Source organism: Gopherus evgoodei, chromosome 11 (assembly GCF_007399415.2).
Source record: "Gopherus evgoodei ecotype Sinaloan lineage chromosome 11, rGopEvg1_v1.p, whole genome shotgun sequence".
NCBI lineage: Eukaryota > Metazoa > Chordata > Testudines > Testudinidae > Gopherus > Gopherus evgoodei.
This window is the reverse complement of record NC_044332.1, coordinates 12,165,652-12,188,128: the sequence shown is the minus strand read 5'-3', so window position 1 is coordinate 12,188,128 and position 22,477 is coordinate 12,165,652. Positions and strand designations below refer to the sequence as shown.

The window sequence follows — 22,477 nt, the reverse complement described above, 5'->3', positions numbered from 1 at the left end:
GGAGATTTTGAAATATGTGGTACAGGAACAGACACGGTCAAATGAGAGCTACAGATAGCGCATAGAATATCGTATGCACGCTTCTCCAATTAATAGCGGAGTTGATTAAGAGGCAGCATTAGGAAGAAACTGAAAGCTCCCCTTAGCACTATGGAAGAGTTAATTTTTCAAAATGAATTTAGGAGAAGAGAACAGGATCCAATCAAGGGTCTGAAAAGATCCTATTCCCCACAAAGCCCAATTCTTTGTGGCCTCTATATCCCATGGAGGTTTTTGGAGAGACAGAGAAAGGTGGTATCAATAGATCTTCCACTAGCTATAGATACAGAGGTGCTTGGGCTGCGGAGCGTCATCCATCCCTATGGCTGGAGTAGTGCCCCTGGAGCAGTCCTGCTGCTACTTCATAGCCCAGAAAGAAGGAGCCTGGCCTGGCTGAACCATTCAGCCCTCAGACCAGTTGCTTAGGTGCTAGCACAAGATCAGGCATGAAAAGGGGTGAAAGTAACTTACAGGATTTACCGGTACTGCTGGAGTCCTGAGGGGTGTGTGGTCTCATCCAGAAGAGGTGTGGCCTCTCAAGATTTAAAGGCCCTAGGGCACCAGCTGCGGCTAGGAGACCCAGGGCCTTTAAATCCATTAGGGGCTCCCAACTGAAGAGGTGGTTGGAAGCCCCCCAGGGCTCAGGGGCAAATTTTCATGCATAAGAATCTTGGGTAATGTTTTCAAAAGCAACTAAGGACTCTACAGCCCATTTTCAAAAGTGATGTAGACACTTAGGAGCTTAAATCACTTGGGTGCTTTTGAAAAATGCTACCCTGAGTGTCTTTACAGTACCTTTTTTATTTTTTGATATAATCTCCCAAATACTCCTCCGAGAGCATGGATCCACACCAGTGGTTGGTTCATCCAAGATCACAACCCTTGATCCACCAAGGAAAGCAATAGCTATAGACAGCTTTCTTTTCATCCCTCCTGACAGGGAGCCAGTTAGTTTATGACGATGGTTGTACAAGCCAGTATCCTTCAGAGTCCTTCAAAATACAAAAAAAAGCCCCCAAAGGCTGCAGTTCAGTTATTTAGCAAAAGGAAAGGAATCTGAATGCATCAAGCAACATTAAGCAAATGAAAAACTGCTCAGGCATGGACTGCTACGCAGTATTGTCATAATGTAGAATGATAGTTTAACATCATATAACGCAGACACAGGGTTGGTGTGTTTTTTTAGGATGCTTCAAAAATTCCATCTGACATGTCACAGTTAAGGGCAGGATCCTGTGGCTGGAGAACACAAAGGGCCAGATTCACTGGTACGTTCCTGCTGCTTTGCATGGTTTGGTGACACAAAGCAGCAATAAACCCATTGTAGCTGGCTCGCTGGAGCCCTGTCTCTGGAGTGGTGCAAAGTAGCTAGAACCATACTGTGGAATCTCCTCAAGAAGAATATCTGCAGTTGATTATAAGTTCCTTGGGACAGGGACCATGTGTTCCTAGATCCAAAGATTTTAGGCCAAAAGGGACTATTATAATAACTAGCCTGACCTCCTGCTTCACACAAGCTGTAGAATTTTTCCCAATGATTCCTGCATTGAGTCCAACAGCTTGTGGTGACTCTTATAGCAACACTTTGCATTAACATGCAAGGACACTGTAGGTGACACATGCTGAGGGAGTGTGACACCCCCATTATCAGACCTTTTCACTTCCTCATCCAGCTCCTGCTCACTCCAGTGCGGGACTTTGATGTAGCCATAGAGCAGCAAATGTTCCTTGGCAGTGAGGTAACTAAATAGCACGTTGTGCTGCATACAGACACCCATGTTCTTCCTGATGAGGTCCTGATCGGTCCTGATATCTTTGCCATAAACAAATATCGTGCCTGATGAGGCAGGAAACAGTCCTGTCAAAATAGACCTGGGAGAAAAAAGAAAATGGTGTAAACAAATGCGGAGATTCTGTTCCCCAGGGGCTTCGCTGAGCGCCTAGCAGAATTCCCCTAGTGGGACCCCTAATTTAACTCTCCTTGATTTAGTGCAAGGCAGACGCATTCCAGCTGCCAAGAGGACATTCCAGATGCCTCTGGGGGCCTACAGCATGAGGAAAGACTGGACTGACCTGTGCAGCCAGATAAAGAGAAAGGGAGCAACAGGTATCCCCACTTCACCTTTTTATCCCTCCCCGGTTGCTATTCACAAAGACTCCACGTCATGGCAACACTCCCTTCAGCCAGTGAGGACAAGACAGCTCCCTTCAGAGCCTGTTGACTCTGCTTCTTTGTCTCCGAGATTGCTGGGGAGCCCAAAAAAGGATTATTTTATACCAGCAACATACTCAGGGGCTGCTGGCTCAGAGTCGAGGGGCCAAAGTTCAGGTTCTGAACTCAGATCCTCTTTGTGGAAGCACATTACTCTGCCATCAGGCCCCCAGGCTTACCCCACACAGATAAATATGGACCCCAAGCTGCTGTTTAGTTACTGAAAAAACATATTGTGAAGATCACTCTAAATTTTAAAGAGTTTTAGCTGCACTATCTAGTGACCTTCAAATTGCTGGTAACCACATTGGCTTTGAAAGTGAGAGTTCGCTGAGTTCACTGCCATTCTCAGCAAGAAAACGTGCAAACCGTAGACAACCAGACAATATATCTACAATGAAAACCTCAAGCTGCCCCTTGGCCATCCCAGCTGCTGCTAAGCCCTGCACAAGAGCTCTTCATTCCCTTGGGACTCCAAACCCTCCTTTAATTGCATTTTAAAAAGGAAAAGAAAGGAACTGTGACCCCCCTACTCATCCCCGTCAGAATTTGCCCCAGCTGTCAAGTTCCAGGAAGTCACTACGATTACTCTCACACCATCTCTCTCTCTCTGTAAGCTTCTCAGAGGATACAGGATGAATTTGTAATCTGCTGAATCATAATGTGTGCCTGCCTTTGTGGGTTCAGTCCTCCTTGGGGTAACTTTACTTATCAGCTTAATGTACTGCCTGGGTAATGGCTACATGTTACTCATTCCTGGGCCTTTCAGTTGTAGCATGGTTTGTTACGCTGTGCTTCAGTTCCAGCCTATTGCTGGGGTGCTGTGGAAGGGAGGAAAGAGGGCCTTCTGTTAAGGCTGCAGCATAGGACTCCAGAGAGATGGGCTTACAGTGGAGAACTCTGGGTTTCATACACTCTACCCCAGACACCTGTGTGACTGATGGAGCTTCTCCTGGAACAGTCAGACTCCATCCTAGTCCAGCATGTTTGGGGAGCCAGATGAATGTCAATTGTGGTGTGGAGTTCCATTGTGCTACATTGCTCTTGTTGTCATGTATGGTTCCTCAGGCTGTTCTAACCCCTGCTGCTTTTACTCATGCCTGGATTCTGCATAGACCAGCTCACAGCTCCAGAGGTGTAAACAGTTCCCCTGGGGGCACATCATCCCATCACAGTGCTGAGCACAGCTTGGATGTAGGGGGAATCTAGTCCTACAGGTCTGTTTTCAGAGTCATTATTTAAAAATCCTAATAATGAAAACATGCAAACCTGGCAGAACTGAAAGGCCAATAGATCATCCCATTGCTCCTCCCAGCCCAGCAGACTCATTTGCTTTTCATCTGAATATGCAGCCATTAAGCTTCTTCTCAATACTGCTGCAGCCTGGGATACGAGCCAATCACCCACTGCTTTTGGGAGCAAGTTGCTATGGGCACCAAAATGCCACTGAACTTGCAGCCACTGCTGTGCTGTGTAATATTATAGGAATTCCATTAGATTAGGAAGCATCCAATGACTATTATGGCTTTTCATTCTGTTTTCTCAATATCAGGAGAGATCACTTTCCCCTGTTAAAATGTTCTTAACCAGTACTGTCAGACTCCAAAGTAGAAAGACACCCTTATCTATAACAGAGGGGATGGACGAAGAGCAAGGTACACCAATATAAGATAATTACAAAAAGACCAAATCAAAGAAGACATCTTATCCAGCCTTTATAACACTGAGAACTCCCATTTATTCTTTCACTCGCCCGCACTAGTGAACAGACCCATCTGATGCAGTATCAAATAACCACACTACAAAAGAGACATACATTGTTGTTGTTTTTCCAGCTCCATTGTGCCCCAGCAAGGAAGTGATGTTTTCTTCATAGAAGTTCAGGCTGAGGTTCTCAACTGCAGCTTTAGAGCCATAGGTCTTTGTTATTCCATGAAGAGAGACTCCCACAGTGAGGTTGGGGGGTTCAGGCTCGAGGTTAGGAGGAAGGGCACTTTTGACATCTAAAAAAGAATCAGAAGAGATAACTGATGACTTTATATATGAGACTATGGACCTTTTTGTCGAGAAAAGGTATAGGGCTTTTTATAAAGAACAATAAAAAAAAGTATGTTCTTGTCAGCTGAAAACTTGGGAACATTTCCTGGTATTTGCATCATTTTTGAACTTTCCAATATTTCTCTCTCTAACTTCCGATAGCTTAAAACGTCCATTATAGTGTGCGGTGTTGTAGCCACATTTGGTCCTATCACCCCATACTGGAACCCAGACAATCCCTACTCGATGGTGACCACATCTTAAAAGACAACTTTCCTGAACCCCCTCTTCTGGCTTTCAAACGACCCCGAGCCTCTCAAAAACTCATCATTAGAAGCAAGCTCCCCACAGACCAGGACACAGCAACTCAAAGTGGCACCAGATCCTGCCAGAACAACAGATGCAAAACCTGCAGACACAGCTCCACTGTTACAATGATCAATAGCCTCCCCCAACTCACCTTTCAAGGTCCATGGGTCCTACACGTGCCTATCACAGTGTGTGGTGTACCTCATCCAGTGCACTAAATGCCCCAACACCAACGATGTGGTTGAAACCAGACAATCACTGCACTCTCCAATGAACTCTCACAGGAAAATGATAAAAGACAAAAGCACTCTGTCACCTGGGCTGAACATTTCTCACAAAATGATCACTCCATATCGGACCTCTCAGTCCTCGTCCTCAAAGGAAACCTGCACAGCACCTTCAAAGGACGAGCCTGGGTGTCTATATTCGTAACTTTGCTAGACACTAAAATCCACGGGCTGAACAGAGCCACTAATGGATTTATGGCTTATTACAACAATCTATAATCCATGCACCCCCTCACCTCCCAGCAAGCTGCCTTTCCCTCACACCCTTTCCTTTCCTCCCTAGGACTGGAGGGTTGCCAATGGGCCATTTCACCTTGAATGGCCCCTGGAAAAGTGTTTTAACTACTTATGTTAACAATCTGTTCCACCTTGTGTTTAGCTGTGACACTTGGACTACATTTCCCAGACCCAAAAAAGAGCTCTGTGAGGCTCGAAAGATTCTTTTTCTCACCACCAGAAGTTGTTCCAACAAAAGATATTACCTCACTCACCTTGCCTCTCTACAGCTTATAACAACACATACCAGTACAAATGAATCTGGTCATAAGTGGCCCCCTGCCCATGCCTCCCATGCTACCTAACGCAAATAATGCTCAATAAATACACATCAGTCTGAGGAGGGAGGATGTGTCGAGTGGGTAGGGCACTTAACTGCGAGACAAGATCCCTGGGCTCTATTCATGGTTTGATGACCGACCTGTGCATGACCTTGCTCAAGACACTTTCACTTGCTGTGCCTCTGCTTCCGCCACCCCCTTTGTTTTCTTGTCTGTTTGAAGGGTGAGCTCCTTAGGACAAAGCCTGTCTCTCATTCGGCCTCACTGGGGGTGGGGGTGCAATCACGGTTGGGGCCTCTAGGCACTTCTTTGTAAAAATTAATTATTATAATTAGTAGTAATAATGATGCTAATTTAACTGTCTGCATTGTACTCTCATTATTTTAGCTGCTGATATTCCTGTTCCTCTTATAAAAAGCCATTATTTGAAATAATAAGCACCCTATGAACACGAGAAGCATTATATAAGCATGAAGTGTTTAACCCATCTTCACTAATCAAACAGTTTGTTCAACACCCCTGTCAGGAAGGTAGGGAAGGGTTACAGTGTTAACCACATTTTACACACGAGGAAACTGAGGCTGCGTTTACACTAGCATTTTGGTTGGTAAAACTTTTCTCGGTCGGGGTGTGAAAAAAACACCGTAGGCCAACGTAAGTTTCACCGACAGGAGCACCTATGTGCACAGAGCTGTGTCGGTGGGAGATGCTTTCCCACCAATATAGCTACCGCAGCTCATTGGAGGTGGTTTAATTCAATTATATATTGAATTAATGAAGATCTCTGCCATTGGCATAAAGTGGCTGCATGGGAGGCCAGACACTGGAGCAAGCTGCAGTGATACAGCTGTGCTGTTGTAAGGTCTTTAGTGTAGATGCAGCCTTACAAAGAGGTGAAGTGACTTGCCCTAGGCCCCAGGGAGAGTAAGAGTGAGGACTAAAACTCAGCAGATCCTGACTCTGAGCTCAGATGCTTCTGAAGAAGACAAACTAAAGGAGTTTATGTTACAAACTGATTAAAAGAAACAGATATGGAATTATGTCCTGCCACCCTTAATCCCTCGTCTGACATAGCATCTTAGGTCCTGATCCTGAAAACACTTGCTACAAAGAACAGCGAGAACAGTCCCTCTGGTTTTCATATGATTTCTCAAGGCAGTAAGCACTATGGCTTGAGAGCAGTTGTGGGATTGGATCCATCACCCGCTGAAGCCAAGAGAAGCGTTTTTTCATTAGGCCTGTAGTTAACTAAATAATATTAGCTCAACTTTGCAGAATTTAAGGTATTCCCTAAAACAAGCATGGGGCACGCTAAAAATACCAAGCAAGCCATATTTCTGTATCTTAGGTACACCCAGCAAGCTTTTAAATACATGCACCCCTTTTGCCAAAGGAAAACCTGCATTTGCCTGCCCAAACTAGGTAACTGCACACTTCTAAGATTGCATGTGCCAGTGTTCAGTCTGCACATAGACATGGTAGAGCAGGTGTATTTAACAAGGTCATTCTGGTTCTAGATAAGGAAAGGTTTTGGCAGGGGCAGCACTAGCTTTTTTGCAGCCTCAAGCAAGGCAGTCAAGCAGCCTTCGGCGGCTTGCCTGCGGGAGGTCTGCCAGTCCCGCAGCTTCGATGTACCCGCAGCCGAATTGCCACCAAATCCGCAGGACCGGCGACCTCGTGCAGGAAAACTGCTGAAGGCATCCTGACTGCTGCCCTCACGGCAACCGGCAGGACGCCTCCCCCCGGTGTTCTGCCCCAGGCATGCGCTTGGAGCGCTGAAGCCTGGAGCCACCACTGGGTTTCAGACATATCCCTTACATTTAAAAACTGGGCTACCAGTTTGGCAACCAGCACTATCTCTAGTACAGGAATGGACTTGTTAAGTGTGTCCTCTGGACAAACATTGCCTACACACGACATGGCGCCCCCCTTTGTAAACCTAGCTTCATATAGCTCTTGCTTGGATTACCATCATTAACAATTCTAGGATGTACGTACGCATCTTATTGGTGAATGCAGCCTCTCTCCTTAGCAAGAGTTTGGTGAAGAGGAGACTGCATCTTTTCTCATTCCATAATGGTATGTAACCGTAGCGTTCGGCCCAGTAGGATGGGAGCAATGGGAAATACCATGGGGCAGCCATGCCATATTTTCCTGCAACCATAAACGAAAGACAAAAGAAGGAAAGAAACAAATTAAAGTATTTGCTCGTGGGCATCTTACAGAAAGTGCTAGCTGCGACTGCGCACTGACGAATAGCAAAAATAAAGTCTGAAGGAGATTATTTTTGCCTTGATGCCCCTGTGTACTATTGGTAACTCCTATAGAGGATTTTTCTCTGATTGCATAGTAGGAAATATTGGGTAATATATTATCCTTGGTAATTTCATAGTCAGACGAAGGAGACCTTTACTTTTCTGCCCAGGACCACTGTAGGTGTCTGTGCACTGAAATGCCAGGGAAGGAAAACAAACACCACACCCAAGTCCTTTAAAGCCCCTTGCCTCAGAGCATGAGTTACTGTGTGAAATGAAAAGAGACATAGGACACAAAATAAAACAACTCCACTGACAAATGCTGGCAACATCCCCAAAGGCTTTTCCCTTGCTTCCATCAGCCAGGGGGAAAGAGTACACAGCCTTCCCCAGCCCAGCTTCCTATATAGCCCACCTAGTCATGTGACCGGCAGAGACCCCCTAACCCTTTCTAGACTGTGTCACCCTGTCACAGTTTCATTACTCCCCTCAGTTCCCCAGTCACAACTGGAACCCAGGGACACCTCCTAAGTTATGACTTTGTGTCACATAAAATTAAAAAGCAAATCACGCCTCCGTGATCCACAAGTGTAGGGTGCCACCAAATACAGATCTACCCACTCCAATGAATTCTGGAATCTTCCAGGGCTGATTTATAATTTTCAAGAGAGACTGTGTGGCAGTCGCTTGTAATACTTTGCATTCTTACCTGGGAAAACATTCCTAATGTACCAGCCCAGGATGAAATAGATGAAAGAGTCTATCAGAATTAGCCAGCACATCCAGCCAAAAGAAGTATTGTCGCCAGTCATTGGTGAGCTATACATATTGTCCCATTGCAGGCCTGAAGTAAAGATATAAAGAATACATTGTGAAATATGTTGATGAAGTATCACAGTCATGAAGGAACAAAACTTAGTTTTATATGTGCCCTACATACCTATGCCTTGTTCCTCATAACGAGCAATGTACTGACTTGCATAACTGAATGCAGTTGGGGACAACAGGCTCTGTGGAACAAATTGGAAAACAAATTACTGAAGAATTCACAAAAAAACCTTCACTGGGCCTGATCCAGTGGCCAGAGATGTGGATGCAAATCTTTCCCCTGACTTCTCTGAGCACTGGATCAAACACATCATTGACAAAATTTTCAGTGGTGGTCTCTAAAATTGCCTCTATGATTTTGCACATGCAGTTGCTTCTTTGTGCAAAAACATGCATTTGTACATAAAAATCAGATAGTTAGATATCTTAAGCAAGCAGATAGTTAGATATCTCAAGCAATAGAGGATTTTGGCTAATACATTTTTTTTTTTAAATTGCAACTTTGCAAGTTAATCAGGCAGTCAGAATTACTTGAAGCATGGGGCAAAACTAATCCACTGAATTCTGTGGATTTATATTTGCTTATGCAAGCAATGAATTTGACTTTTGGAACCTAAACACCTATGATTCCAGAGAAATGTTTTTCTCCAGGAGGAGGTTTTTACTTATGAGACTAATGCCTTGTACTTTATACAGTCCAGGCAATGAGAAAGGTACTCCTGAATGCCACAATGACACTAAGGCCCAGATCCTCATAGGTATTTAGGCTCCCAATCTGAATTGGGATCAGTGGACGTTGGGAGCCTAAATGCATTTGAAGATTTGGGTGTAACTGCTTTACATAGTAGGATCTGAATGGAGTGCAGGATCTGAGGTTTCCATTGCAGGACAGAGATGGGTTAGTCAGTGAGATGTTTTGCCCCTCCTGCTACGTCCTTTCATTCCATATCTCAGTTAAGAAAGGAACGGGTATCTGATCATCCTGTTTTTTCTCTTTTGGTGCAAGCATTACGTTATAATTCTTGAGTTCTGTTTTCATTACTATGTTACGGGCAATTGAAGGTTTGTGCAATTAAAGAATTGGCAGCACCAGGTGTAATGAAGTCAGAAACCTTCCCTTAAAGCTCTGCCAGAGCCCCTCGTTTCTATCCATAACAGCCTTTCTATTCTAGCCGTGGGTAGCTCTTGATCAGAACCTGCCAGTCATGGAGAAGTCTACTTTGTGTCACGTTCTGCAGTGGCTTGGTGATGTCCATAAACGGAGTGTAGAATGAAGCCACCTAGCTCACATTCATTTGCGACCCTCGGGAGCCCCAGAAGCAAATGTCTGCTACTAAACACTCCTGCCCCTTTATTTTAATGAGAAAAAAAAAACTTACGAGCAGACTCTTCACTGAGAAGCTCAAATGATTCTCAATTACCAGCAGCACAATGAAGGGAGAAAAGGTGAGGCTGTAGATAAGGCTGCCAACCAAGGCAGCAATGTTGGTGTTGTTGAAGAAGACACTGATGAGGTAGCACATGGCTATGATGGAGAGGCTGTAGTCCATGAGGTATAGAAACAGGATCACCACATTGATTTTGGGCAGGATGTTGCCAGCTTTCAGTATAATGATGAGAAACATGATTGTGATTAGAAGGAAGGTGGCGCTTTCAATGAACCAGGCAATGAAATGGCTGCTGGAGTTAACACCCATCATCTTCATGTACTGTGGAAAGGAAGGCAGAAAACGGACAGCTGTTTATTACGAGATATTTCTGACTATATACTTGGCACTGAAATACTTCAACATTCTCTTCTCACACTCTGGATAGTGCATGGAATTAGAGCATGTCCGCTCTGATTTTGGCATAGGCTTTACTTATAAACCAGGGTAGCCTAGCAAATTTGCATCTTCAGACCATCCTATGTTTGCAGAACAGTCCAATACAAGAGTGCCATGTCCCGGAAGGTGTATATGGCCCCCCAAATCAAACGCAAATACTAATATTTGCCTCTAGTATAACCGTATTTGTTGCTTTTCTAAAACATTTTGAGTATATTTTTAAAGACTAGTGAGTGGTTTCACTGCAAAGACACTTTTAAAATCTCAACCAATGATCTCATTGTAAAAGAAAAAGTCAATTTCCCCATTTCCCACTTACCTAACACTAGAAATCCCAAGCCTCCTGGTGTAAATAGACACAGCTGCAAAAAAGGCTCATTTACATAAGCTGTGAATCTGGCCCTCTCGGCTTTGGGAGCCTAAGAATATTATGTGCTGCAAGAGAAACCACATTCACAGCTCTCTTCTGGAACTGATGTGATTGGTTACATTTCTAACAAGCCTGCTGCTACTTTGGTTCCTGTGAAAAAGGCATCAGAATAAGCTGCGATCAATTAGATCAATCAATTAATTGGTTTGGGTTGTTTTTTTTAAAAAAAAGCTCATTAAATTTCCTTCAATGTTTGTAAGTGTCCATTAGTTTAAGACATTTTTTGGTGATCCAGCAGCTGTTTCCATGGGAATGGTAACAGGAACAGATCTGTCTGAGTTCTTGTTGATTGCTGAGGGTTAGGCTTGCAAAAGCCCTTTGGCTCTTAAGGCTGTCGTACATGTTCACTTTGAAAATCCAATTAAATTATGGTAGGGAAAAGAGCATCACTTTGCTTTCAATGCATTATTTTCCCTCTGGTAGGGGCAATGAGCGAAGAACTCCCTTTCACTAGAGATGACATAAAATACGACTCCCGGGGCATTCTACTGGCTGGGGGCCTGCCCCAGTTTCAGCCTCTCTTTTAGATACCCAGGGAACATTGTGTCTGCTGAGTTTGCCAAACCCTCCTCATCACATGGGCTATGGGTCCAATCAGGGACACAAGAGACAAGTCATGAGATTTATATGACTAGATTGCCCTGAGTGACCTTTCCTGAAGAATCAAGATGACAAAAGCTTTGCAAGATAGTTTACAGAAACAGAGCAGTTCCAGCAAACCATTGCAGCAAGTTCAGAAACACAGATCTGAAACCTGAACCCCGGCTGTGTGTCAGTTGGTTTTAAGTTGGAGTTGAACATTTCACATAGCTGTCCCCCATCCTTCACTGCATAAAACCACTAATAACACATCGACAACTTGTCATCCCCACCCACCCAAATGGAAACACACACAGCAGAGGAGTTGGTTTATTTGCCAAAATGCTAGTCAGCCCCCAGCTCTCATTTTAACAAAGTAAGTGATTTCCCTTCAACTATGATTAATTCATGTCACTGAGTCCATACATTTACATGTTTAACATGTGCATTTTACACAGTGATAACAGGTCTTTCAACACTTGTGCTGCTCCAGTCAATGTCACATCATCTATCTGCTACATTCTTGATAAAAAATCTAGTCATAATTTCATTAATGTACCTCATAAAGCCTTAGATCTTTCTCTTGAACAAGCTTTTTCACAAAAGCAGCTATAAACAGTGACCAGGCAGCCATCAGAGCAAATGGAAGAGAGTAGGTCACACTGCTTAAGAACCTGTAAAAGGCAAATGCAGGATTTAGCTGAACAGAAAATGTGCTAGATTAGGGATTTATGCTGAATATACTTTTCAAACTAATACTCCCTGCAGAGGAAAACCATGCTCACGTTTTTAAATGCAGAGTATAATTAATATTAGAAAAAGGGTATTTTGCACTTACATAGGATCTTCCAGCCAAGAAACTCCAAACAGTTTAAAAATATTAATGAATTAACCCTTTTTACCCTGCTGTCATGTAAGTAAGTATTATTAGTGGGATTCTACAGCTGGGGAAACTGCCGCACAGAGAGATTAAGGCCAACATTTTCAAAACTGTATGCCTAAAGTTAGTCACCTAAATCCAAAGTGCTGGGAATTCATGACTCCGAATGAAGTTAGTCAATACAGTCAGCAGATGGTTACCATTTCTGAAAATCAGACTGCTTATTTCCTTGTCTTCTTATGGATTCAGGTGCCTAACCTGACATCCACATTTGAAAACTGTGGCCTGAGTGTCTTGCCCAGTGTCAGATTGTGAGAGAACCGGCATTAGAATCCATGTTTCATGACCCCCATTCATATGCTTTAGCCAGCAGACTTTCCTTCCAGTCAAAAGGAAGTAGTAGTGGTAGTAAATTGAACCTACTGTATTTGAAAACAAGATTATTAACAGATTGTTTTTCCACAGTAGATTAACTTTAATGAACATACAGCATGTTCCCTTTCTGATGAAAAAAGCCAATACTATTTCTGCAAAAAGTCTCAAACAAAACTATTTCAAACAAAATAAAAAAATAATTTTGTTCTGAATTGTTTTAGTTGAAAACTCAAAGATGTCATAAAAATCAACGCATTTTTATGAAATTTTTGATTTCGATAAAACTGCATTTTTGAACTAAAAAGAATGTCAACCAGGTCTCCAAATTTCAGCAGTTTCCAAATGTTACGGTACAATGACATATGAGATTGCCACAACTTTGCCTGTAAAATGGTAACTGAGTGGTAGCAGTTGATGAATGTTGACTTTATAACAGCTTCTATTGCAGCGTCATTCCACAGCTCCTGAGTATTTTAATAATTGAACGAAATGGCATCTCCTGAATTTTCCAGGTGGGGGAAAGAGAATTGTGAAGGTGAGTTGTTTTCTTGGCAGCAAGAATTCGAGAAAAGCAGCGTACAACTCAATACTAAGTGCTCCAGGAAATAGTTCATCAGAGTACATAATGATTTAACAATAAAAATCCATATTTTTGCTGTAAATAATTGACATTTTGTCTGAGCTATTCCTGACCACTTCACGGTCACAAGAAGGAGGCAGACCATTTGCATGTGAATTATCTTATTATAACCTTCATTTAGAATACAACTCTCTCTCTCTCTCTCTCTCTGATCAACATATAAAGTTAACAAATGTCCTACAGATTGCAGCTTGTTTTTTAGCTCAAGTGGTACAAACTCATGCTTTTAGTATGAAATGTTCTGCATTAAGAACGGTCATACTGGGTCAGACCAACGGTCCATCTAGCCCAGTATCCTGTCTTCTGACAGTGGCCAATGCCAAGTGCCCCAGAGGGAATGAACAGAACAGGTAATCATCAAGTGATCCATCATCCCCTGTTGCCCATTCCCAGCTTCTGACAAATGGAGGCTAGGGACACCAGCCCTGCCTAACCCCATTCAAACCTTTTGGTTGGCTCGAGTGAAGTCAGTTATACTGTCCTCTGTAGAATGATTGTCCAAGCCAACATCCCACACTGAACATCCCTCATTGCTTTAAAATACATTGAAAATGGCTTTTCACACATGCTTTTACCCAGCTTGGCTGCTGCCTCTGGTCCCTGCAATAATTTGAGAGATCACAATCCCAGGATTCCATTTCTTATCATAACTGTCACACCCAGAGGCCAGATCCTCAGCTGGTATAAAATGGTTTGGCTGTATTGAAGTCAGCTGAGTTATGCTGATTTACACCAGCTGAGATCTGGCTCAAGGTGATCAGAATCCAAAACTCCTTACTCCTGTGCCAGTCTGTTTATCAAGACTCATTCTGGTTCATACACCATTCATACTGCACCACTTGGTGTAACAGGCAGTTAATCCTGACAGCTCAGTGCAATGGAATCTCATCTGTCTTTCTTCATCATTGTTAAGAGGAGGGTTACAATCTCATCTCCTCTATATCTCTTGCAGCACCTGGGAAAGAGGCATATATAGCAGAACTGCACACTAGAACTGTGTCGAAACTGGAATTGCTTATAACAAATAACAAATACTGAGACTTGAAGTAATATCAAGTAACTTAAAGCTCATATTTAGGATGTGACATTCTGTACCTCGGGGAAAACCCCAGAACCCTCATGTTCATCCTTGTAAAATGATTGCGTGGTATCCAATGCATAAGTTCTCATGTTGGGTGTTTTTGGAAGGATCATGATTCACTGACCATTGTTGTTATGGTAATATTATAGTAATCATTGTTATAATAATGTTATAGGTTGTAATTTCATGCATATAGTTATGAGGTTGAAAATGTGTCCTCATGGATTAAAGCAAGACCAGGCAAAAACTCTCGAGAAGCAGAGGGGCAGTTCACACCTCATCAGGGCATATATGGGACAAACCCAGCCCAGTCTCACAGGAACAAAGGACATTGGCCTAGGCAACAACAAAGGATTTGTTGGACTCTGGAGTGAGTCAGTTTTGGACTGCGATGAGGTAATGTTCACCTGACTCGGGGCGGGGGGAGGAGGGAGCAAAGCCAAGAGGGAAGAAAGAACATGATAAAAGGGAGAGACATTTGCCATGCTCTTCCTCCCTCTTCCACCTCCATCTACAGACGTCACCACCAAGCAACTGAAGGGCAACCAGCCAGCCTGTGGTGAGAAGCATCTAAGTTTACAAGGACACTGAAAGTATTAAGATCGGCTTAGAATGCATTTTGCTTTTATTTTATTTGACCAAATCTGACTTGTTATGCTTTGACTAATAATCACTTAAAATCTAACTTTGTAGTTAATAAATCCATTTGTTTATTTTGCCTGAAGAGTGTGTTTGGTTTGAAGACTGTCAGAGACTCCCTATGGGATAACAAGCCTAGTACATATCAATTTCTTTGTTAAATTGATGAACTCATATAAGCTTGCAGTGTCCAGCGGGCATAACTGGACACTGCAAGATGGAGGTTACTGGGGTTGTGTCTGGGACCGAAGATACTGGCTAGTGTCATTCGGTTGCACAATCCAAGGAACAGTTTACATGCCAGACATTGTGCGTAAAGAGCCCAGGAATGGGGGATCTCAGAACAGAGCAGGGTAAGGCTGGCTCCCAGATTCAAGGATTGGAGTGACCTAGCAGATCATTGGTCCGGATAACATCAGAGGGGAATGTCACAGTGAGAGGAGGGTTACAACCTCATCTCCTCTATAGCTTTTGCAGCACCTGAGAGAGAGGCCTATATAGCAGAACTGCATACTCTGAACTATGTCTAAACTGGAATTGCTGGAACAAATAATAAATACTGCAACTTGAAATAATATCAAGTAACTTAAAGCTCATATTTAGGCTCATAAATGTAGGGAGTTTTTGTTTCTCAATAGATGAGTTTCCCAGCCCTAACCTACTATCTGCATTTATACATCTACTGGAATAGGCCAAGACCATTGTAATTATCCTGCTAATGTATACCATGTTCTACAAGTCATTGTCGTTGAGAAGAAGTAATGGGCTTAATCCACAGCAAGGGAGATTTAGGTTAGATATTAGGGAAAAAAATTCTAGCTATAAGAGTAGTTAAGCTTTGGAACAGGCTCCCAAGGAAGGCTGTGAAATCCCCATGACCGGATGATTTTACGAACGCTGTAGACAAACACCTCTCAGTGATGGTCTAGGTTTACTTGATCCTGCCTCAGTGTAAGGGTATGGACTTGCTGGCTTCCTGAGGTCCCGCCCAGCCCTACAGCTCTAGGATTCTATGATTGTTTTGTTTTAAACGACTAAAAGCTCATGGACTTACATATCCTTATTGTAGCAAGGGTAGGGAGTGGCCTGGACTTGAACAGCGATTTCCTCTGGACTCTTGCCCGTCTGCAGCTCAATGATTGCTCTCTCGATACTGTCCTGGATATAGATAAAAGCTCGGCTGTAGATCTGACTCTGCGAGGCTGAATTATGTGGGCCCACGGTCCAGATCCTCTCCCTGATCCTATTCGTCGTTTGGGAAATCCTGCTGCTCATTCGGATGGTATAATTCACCAGTGGAGGAAGGGAGACACTGCTGGGAGTTGCTCTCCTCTGTCTGCTACTTCTTGGTGGTAGCTTGAAAATGACACCTTGAGAAAACAAAGTGAAGTTTATTTTTCAGTCAAGAATGATTGCAGTAGGATAGTGCCACGTGTAAGTATCAAATCTGAACTTCTCATTTTTATAACCCTTTTCCATATTAAAACCCCAATAGTCTTTTAACTAAAGAACCTACTGCTCAGGTGGTTATGCAGTTTGTCATCACTATCAAGCATGTCAAAGTAGAGTTAGCTGTTGTTGCTCAACAGTTAGCTGTTGTTTATGCTGACATTTCCAAAACCGCCTGGCGATTCTGGGTACTGAGAACCCACCCTCTGAAAAACAGACCCTTTTAAGTTGTTCCTATGTCAGCACTCAGTATTAGAGGTACCCCAAAACACTAGTCACTTTTGGAAAACCTTGGTCTTAGATCTAACCTGACTAGAAAAAATATAAATATTCCATATACAGAGTATCAAATCTCATGTATGATAGATTTACAGGAAATCAGTTTTAATAACTACTGATACATCACATTATCAAGGTTAGTAAAGTTTCTGTTGATAAGGGTGATGTTTTTAATGGTGGCTGAATTATGGGATATTAAAAAAGAACAGTTTATGGGACTTTCAAGAAAGTCCTGAGCTCACATTCCGTTACTTTTAAAAACTAAACCAAGGACACACATAAGATCCTTTCATTTTCCCTACTTGATATGATAGCCAAAAGTTAATGGGCTAAATTCATCTGACTTTTATGAATGCAGTTCTCTTCTGCCAATATACGTCTCCTACAAAAATGGGCTATTTGGTTTCATTAAAGCATTTCAAGAACATTATGATCTGCTAAAGAAAGGTGTGGTCTCTTCATATTACTTGCTTTACATATCCCTTTTCCTCTACTGGCCTATCTGGAGGACAGCTCTGTATCCTGGAGATTCACCAAAGGGTTCCCAAGGTGCTCAACAAAAGACCATATTGGCACCTTGCCAGGATACCAAGGGCTACCTACACCTAGTCTGCATGAAAAGGAGCAGATTGTAGCCCACTCTCATCTGTGATAAGGAGGCATGGCCATGCAATATGTCATGGCTGACTGGCTGAAGATTGCAGGATGACCATTGTTTGCAGGGACCTATTGTCTTCCTAATATAGTACTCTATGTATAGTACTTGACTCATGAACTGCACTTTGGCTACTGCATATGATAGCACAGTAAAAAGAGTTAATTCATTAATTACATGGGCATTTCGGTAACTGGACACGGCACTTACTTCCAAAAAGTTCGTTCCTCAAAAAAAGGTCTTTAGCTACCATTTCCAGCTCCTCTCTGGTTTTTGCCACCTGAATGCGATCAAACGACACACAGGAGGATACATTTACTGCCAGGGTAGATAATGTGTCCAGTTGATTGATGATGTCGGCGTTGTTCTGCAATTCCAACCTTATATCATCTGGGGGAGGGGGAATGAAGCAAAGGAACCATCACTTCATTATGCCATTAATGCTAATAAGGATGGAAAAAACAATCACACTAAACATTAATCATAAAATATTATTCTGCATTTACCAGGGCAATGAATGCATGTGGTTGACCCAATTTTTAGGTTAATCATTCTTAACACGCTCATTAGTTTGTCTTTGGGAGAATGCCAACCATGGAATGTGACGGCCATTTCAAACCAGAGGTTACTGCTAATCTGCTGGGTTTTTAAACTGTGCATAGTGTTCTCCATTCCTTCCACGTCCAGTGATTTTCAGTGTAATCGCCATGTCTGCTGATCTGTTTTAGCTCAGTAGAGAACGCAATCTATTTTATCTAAGCTCGTCAAGTAAGAGGTAGGTCTGCCATGGTACTGTGTGTATCAGACCTGAGAATGCAGCCCTTAAAGGTATCGCTGTCTTATGGATGTTGTACATGGTGACTACATAATGCAGTGTAACTACGGTGGAACAGCGGCCATGAGGATGATGGTTATGCTGTAGTTAGGACACTCAGTGGGTGACTATGTTCACAGATTTCATTCTACACAGCGTGCTGATATGGGTTGCAATGAGCTGAACTCACACCTAATCTACATCAGCTTCCACTGGCATAAACAAGGGCTGTGTTGGAGTCATTGTGGACAGTTCTTTGAAAACATCCACTCAGTGTGCAGTGGCGGTCAAAAGAACGAACAGAATGTTGGGAATCATTAAGAAAGGGATAGGAAATAAGACAGAAAATATCATGTTGCCTCTATATAAATTCAATGGTACACCCACATCTTGAATACTGTCGTTCCATCTGGAAAAGGTTCAAAAAAGGGCAACAAAATGATTAGCGGTATGGAACATCTTCCATATGAGGAGAGATTAATAAGACTGGGATTTTTCAGCTTGAGAAAAGAGATGAATGGGGAGAGGGAGGGTATGATAGAGATCTACAAAATCATGACCGGTGCGGAGAAAGTAAATAAGGAAGTGTTATTTATTCCTTCTCATAACACAAGAACTAGCGGTCGCCAAATGAAATTAATAAGCAGCAGGTTTTAAACTAACAAATGAAGAATTTTTTCACACAATGCACAGTCAACCCATGGAACTCCTTGCCAGAGGATGTTGTGGAGGCCAAGACTATAACAGGGTTCAAAAAAGAGCTAGATAAATTCATGAAGGATAGGTCCATCAATGGTATTAGCCAGGATGGGCAGGGATGGTGTCCCTAGCCTCTGTTTGCCAGAAGCTGAGAATGGGTGACAAGGGATGGATCACTTGATAATTACCTGCTCTGTTCATTCCCTCTGGAGCACTTGGCATTGGCCACTGTCAGAAGACAGGATGCTGGGCTAGATGGACCTTTGGTCTGACCCAGTATGGCCGTTCTTATGTTCTTAAAGTGTCTGTTACTTTACTCTACTGAGGGAGTAGGGAGGTGGGTGGGGGTTGAGAAACCTGAAAACTTTAAAGCAAAACTCCAGTTCTGATGTGAGTGAACTTTTAAAACCACTTCCCATCAGACTTCCAATTCACTATTTGGATGGATAATTATGTCTGAACAGTGTCCTCTGGTGGTCAGAGGGGATTAATAAAATTTACTGCAGAGATTCTCTTGCAATGTCTGTTTGACTAACATTCAAGATCCGAGTCATTTAAACTAGGTCCTTTGATTTTTAAGACTATTTTTCATAGATTTTGAAGCCAGAAGGGACTATTATTATAACGGAAAGTTAAACCGTATTACACTGTTCAGCCATTAGGTGGCATGGTGTTCATTTAAAGCAGTGGTCTCCAACCTTTTTACATACAAGATCACATTTTGAACTTAAGATCAACACAGGATCTACCCTGATCCTTCCCTGAGGCCCTGCCCTTTCCCCAAGGCCTTGCCCTTTCTGCTTCGCTCACTCAATTCCCCCCCTTCCTCTGTCACTCACTCTCCCCCCATCCTCACTCACTTTGACCGGGCTGGTGCAGGCTCTGGGCTGCGGCAGAGGGATTCAGAGTGTGGGAGGGGGCTGCAGGCTGAGCCTGGGGCAGGGGGTTGGGGTGCAAGCTCTGGGAGGGAGTTCGGGTGCAGGGGTCATATGGTCACACTGCACCTAATCTCACAGAATCCACTGGACAGTTCATGAGTTTTACTTTTTAACAGTGTCGTTTATGGTTTATAGATCCAAAATCCTTCAGGGATTCTCACAAATCAGTGTAACATTCTCAACTGTGGGGTGTGCATTGGCTGAGACTGATGCAGGGGATTGGGTGGCAGGAGGGGGTGAGGGGTGTGGACTCTGGCGGGGAGTTTGGTGCAGAGGGGGCTCCAGCCTGGTGCAGAGTGTTGGGGTGCAGGAGAAGGTGAGGGGTGCAGGCTCTGGGAGGGAGTTTGTATGCAGGAGGGGGCTCTGGGCTGGGGCAGGGGGTTGGGGTATGGGAGAGGGTGCGGGGTCCAGGAGGGAGCTCTGGGTTGGGGGTGAGAGTCCAGAAGGGGGTGCGAGGTGTAGGCTCCAGCCGGGAGGTGCTTAGCACAGTTGGCTCCTGGTCAGCGCAGCAGGGCTCAGGCAGGCTGCCTGCCTGCTGTGGCTCCATGCCGCTCCCGGAAGCGACTGGCTGCTGGTACATCTCTGCATGTGGCCCCTGGAGGGAGGGCGGCAGTGGGTCTCCATGTGCTGCCCGCACCTGCAAGGTCCACTCCCGCAGCTCCCATTGGTGGGTTTCTGGGCAGTACACAGAGCCACCTCACCCCAACCTTTCCCCCAGGGGCCACAGAGACAAGTCAGCAGCCAGTCGCTTGTGGAAGCAGCATGGGGCCGTGGCAGGCAGGCAGCCTGCCTGAGCCCCTGCAGTGCTGGACATTTAGCAGCCTGGAGATTGCGATCGAATGGCTGAGGCTCCAGGACTGAACGGTCTATCGCGATCGATGAGTTAGTGACCATTGATTTAAAGGAACCTCAGCTAGACCTGGCAGAGCATTAAAGGATCTTATGATGAACACGCCAGATGTGTATATGCAAGCTCTGGAGCCAGGCCTTATCTGGTACTGGAACATGACCATTATCATCCTCTAGTCTGACCTCCTGTGTAGCCCAGGTCATAGACTGTTCTCACTGGTACCAGATGACAGAACAAGGAGTAATGGTCTCAAGTTGCAGTGGGGGAGGTTTAGGTTAGATATTAGGAAAAACTTTTTCACTAGGAGGTAGTGAAGCACTGGAATGGGTTACCTAGGGAGGTGGTGGAATCTTCTTCCTGAGAGGCTTTTAAGGTGAGGCTAGATTTAGTTGGGGATTCATCCTACTTTGAGCAGGGGATTGGACTAGAGGACCTCCTGAGGTCCCTTCCAACCCTGACATTCTATGATTCTATGCCACATAAGACATATTTATGGAGAGGATGAGTGGTACTGGGCTAAGGTACAAGATTGGGACTGAGGAGACTGCACTTCAAGGCAAAATCTGCCACAGAATTCCTGTGTACGGTGGATCACTTAATCTCTCTATGCCTCAGTTTCCCATCTGTAAACAAGGATCATAATGCTGCCTTTCTTCCCCCATCTGTGTTATCCATCCATAATGTGGGCACTCAAACCACATTGCTCAGGACATATGCTGATATTTCAGGAGGGTGAAGGAGGAATCTTTCCAGCCCCACAAAGCATGAAGCATTGCAAATATACACTATGGATGAGTTTGACTGGCACTAAAGTATCAGCTACTGGCCAGCAGGAATCGTTACACCAATGGGCTAAGGCAGTGCAGCAGTTGTGACGGTCCAAGCGCTGTTATATAAATAGGAGGTGCATGAATAGCGACTTACTCAGTTCATTTATTTGGCTCAGCAGTTCGATAGCATCCAGCTTCACCATGAGTTTGATAAAAACTTGCACGAATGGATTCTGCAGGGTATTCTATCAAATGAGAGAGAGAGAGCGAGAGTGACATTCATCCCCTTTGGAGTCCCTCCATGTTCCTTACGCCCTTCTTGAGCCTCCTCTCTTCACTTGGTTTCAGTTACGATGAGAAAACTTTAGCCAATGACGGTGTCTTACAGCCCTCTAAGGGCCTGATCCAATAGAAAACACTCACACTGATGTCACCAGGCATCGGATTGGTTCTGGACAGTACTTAGGCCTGAATCCTTAGTGACACGGAGATGTTAAAGTAGGTGCAAATGTCATTTCTACCCACTTGCGGTGTATCTACGGTTTTGGAGCCTGCAGGAGCAAGCTTTCCAGCCCAGATCAGCAGGCTGGGGTTGGTGAGGTTTGCCCCAGCACTCTAAAAATAGCTGCACAGCCAATGCTTTGATGTTGTGGCTTGAGATCTCCAACCCACCCCGCTCCCTAGGCTTCAGAGCCCAAGGTCCAGCCCTGTCTATACAGCTGTTTTTAGAACATTAGCACGAACCGTGCTAGCCTGAGTCTTTCGACCTTCCTGAGAGGCTCGTACTCGCAGGCTCCAAAATGCTGTGTAGACATACCCTGTAAGGGAACCTTACACAGAGTACAGCACACAGGGGCCTGAGTGTAAATGAGCCTCAGGCCTTCAGGTTTTAGTTTAGCTGAATCTCTAATAGCTCATTTCAAAAATGAGTCTGCTCAGTGGAGAACGTTTCACCTCTGACTCTCACACGTACCATCCTGGATTTTCCAGGAGTCTAGCTATGCCCTTTGCACTGTGATGAATTTCTCCCACCGGGACCAGTTAATAAT

General features: G+C 44.0%; 1 protein-coding gene across 1 annotated transcript in view; it reads right to left on the bottom strand.

The window, feature by feature from the left end:
- Positions 1–22,477, bottom strand: part of ABCA12 (ATP binding cassette subfamily A member 12) — a 129,011-nt gene that overhangs the window by 51,618 nt on the left and 54,916 nt on the right. Inside the window, exons 21-31 of the mRNA XM_030579999.1 lie at positions 21,583–21,673; positions 17,568–17,747; positions 16,029–16,344; positions 11,919–12,033; positions 9,904–10,233; positions 8,637–8,706; positions 8,406–8,540; positions 7,440–7,595; positions 4,068–4,254; positions 1,693–1,911; positions 835–1,031 (exon numbers count right to left, since the gene is read on the bottom strand). Coding sequence (XP_030435859.1) covers positions 835–1,031; positions 1,693–1,911; positions 4,068–4,254; positions 7,440–7,595; positions 8,406–8,540; positions 8,637–8,706; positions 9,904–10,233; positions 11,919–12,033; positions 16,029–16,344; positions 17,568–17,747; positions 21,583–21,673 — 1,996 coding nt within the window. The remainder of the gene's footprint in view (positions 1–834; positions 1,032–1,692; positions 1,912–4,067; positions 4,255–7,439; positions 7,596–8,405; positions 8,541–8,636; positions 8,707–9,903; positions 10,234–11,918; positions 12,034–16,028; positions 16,345–17,567; positions 17,748–21,582; positions 21,674–22,477) is intronic.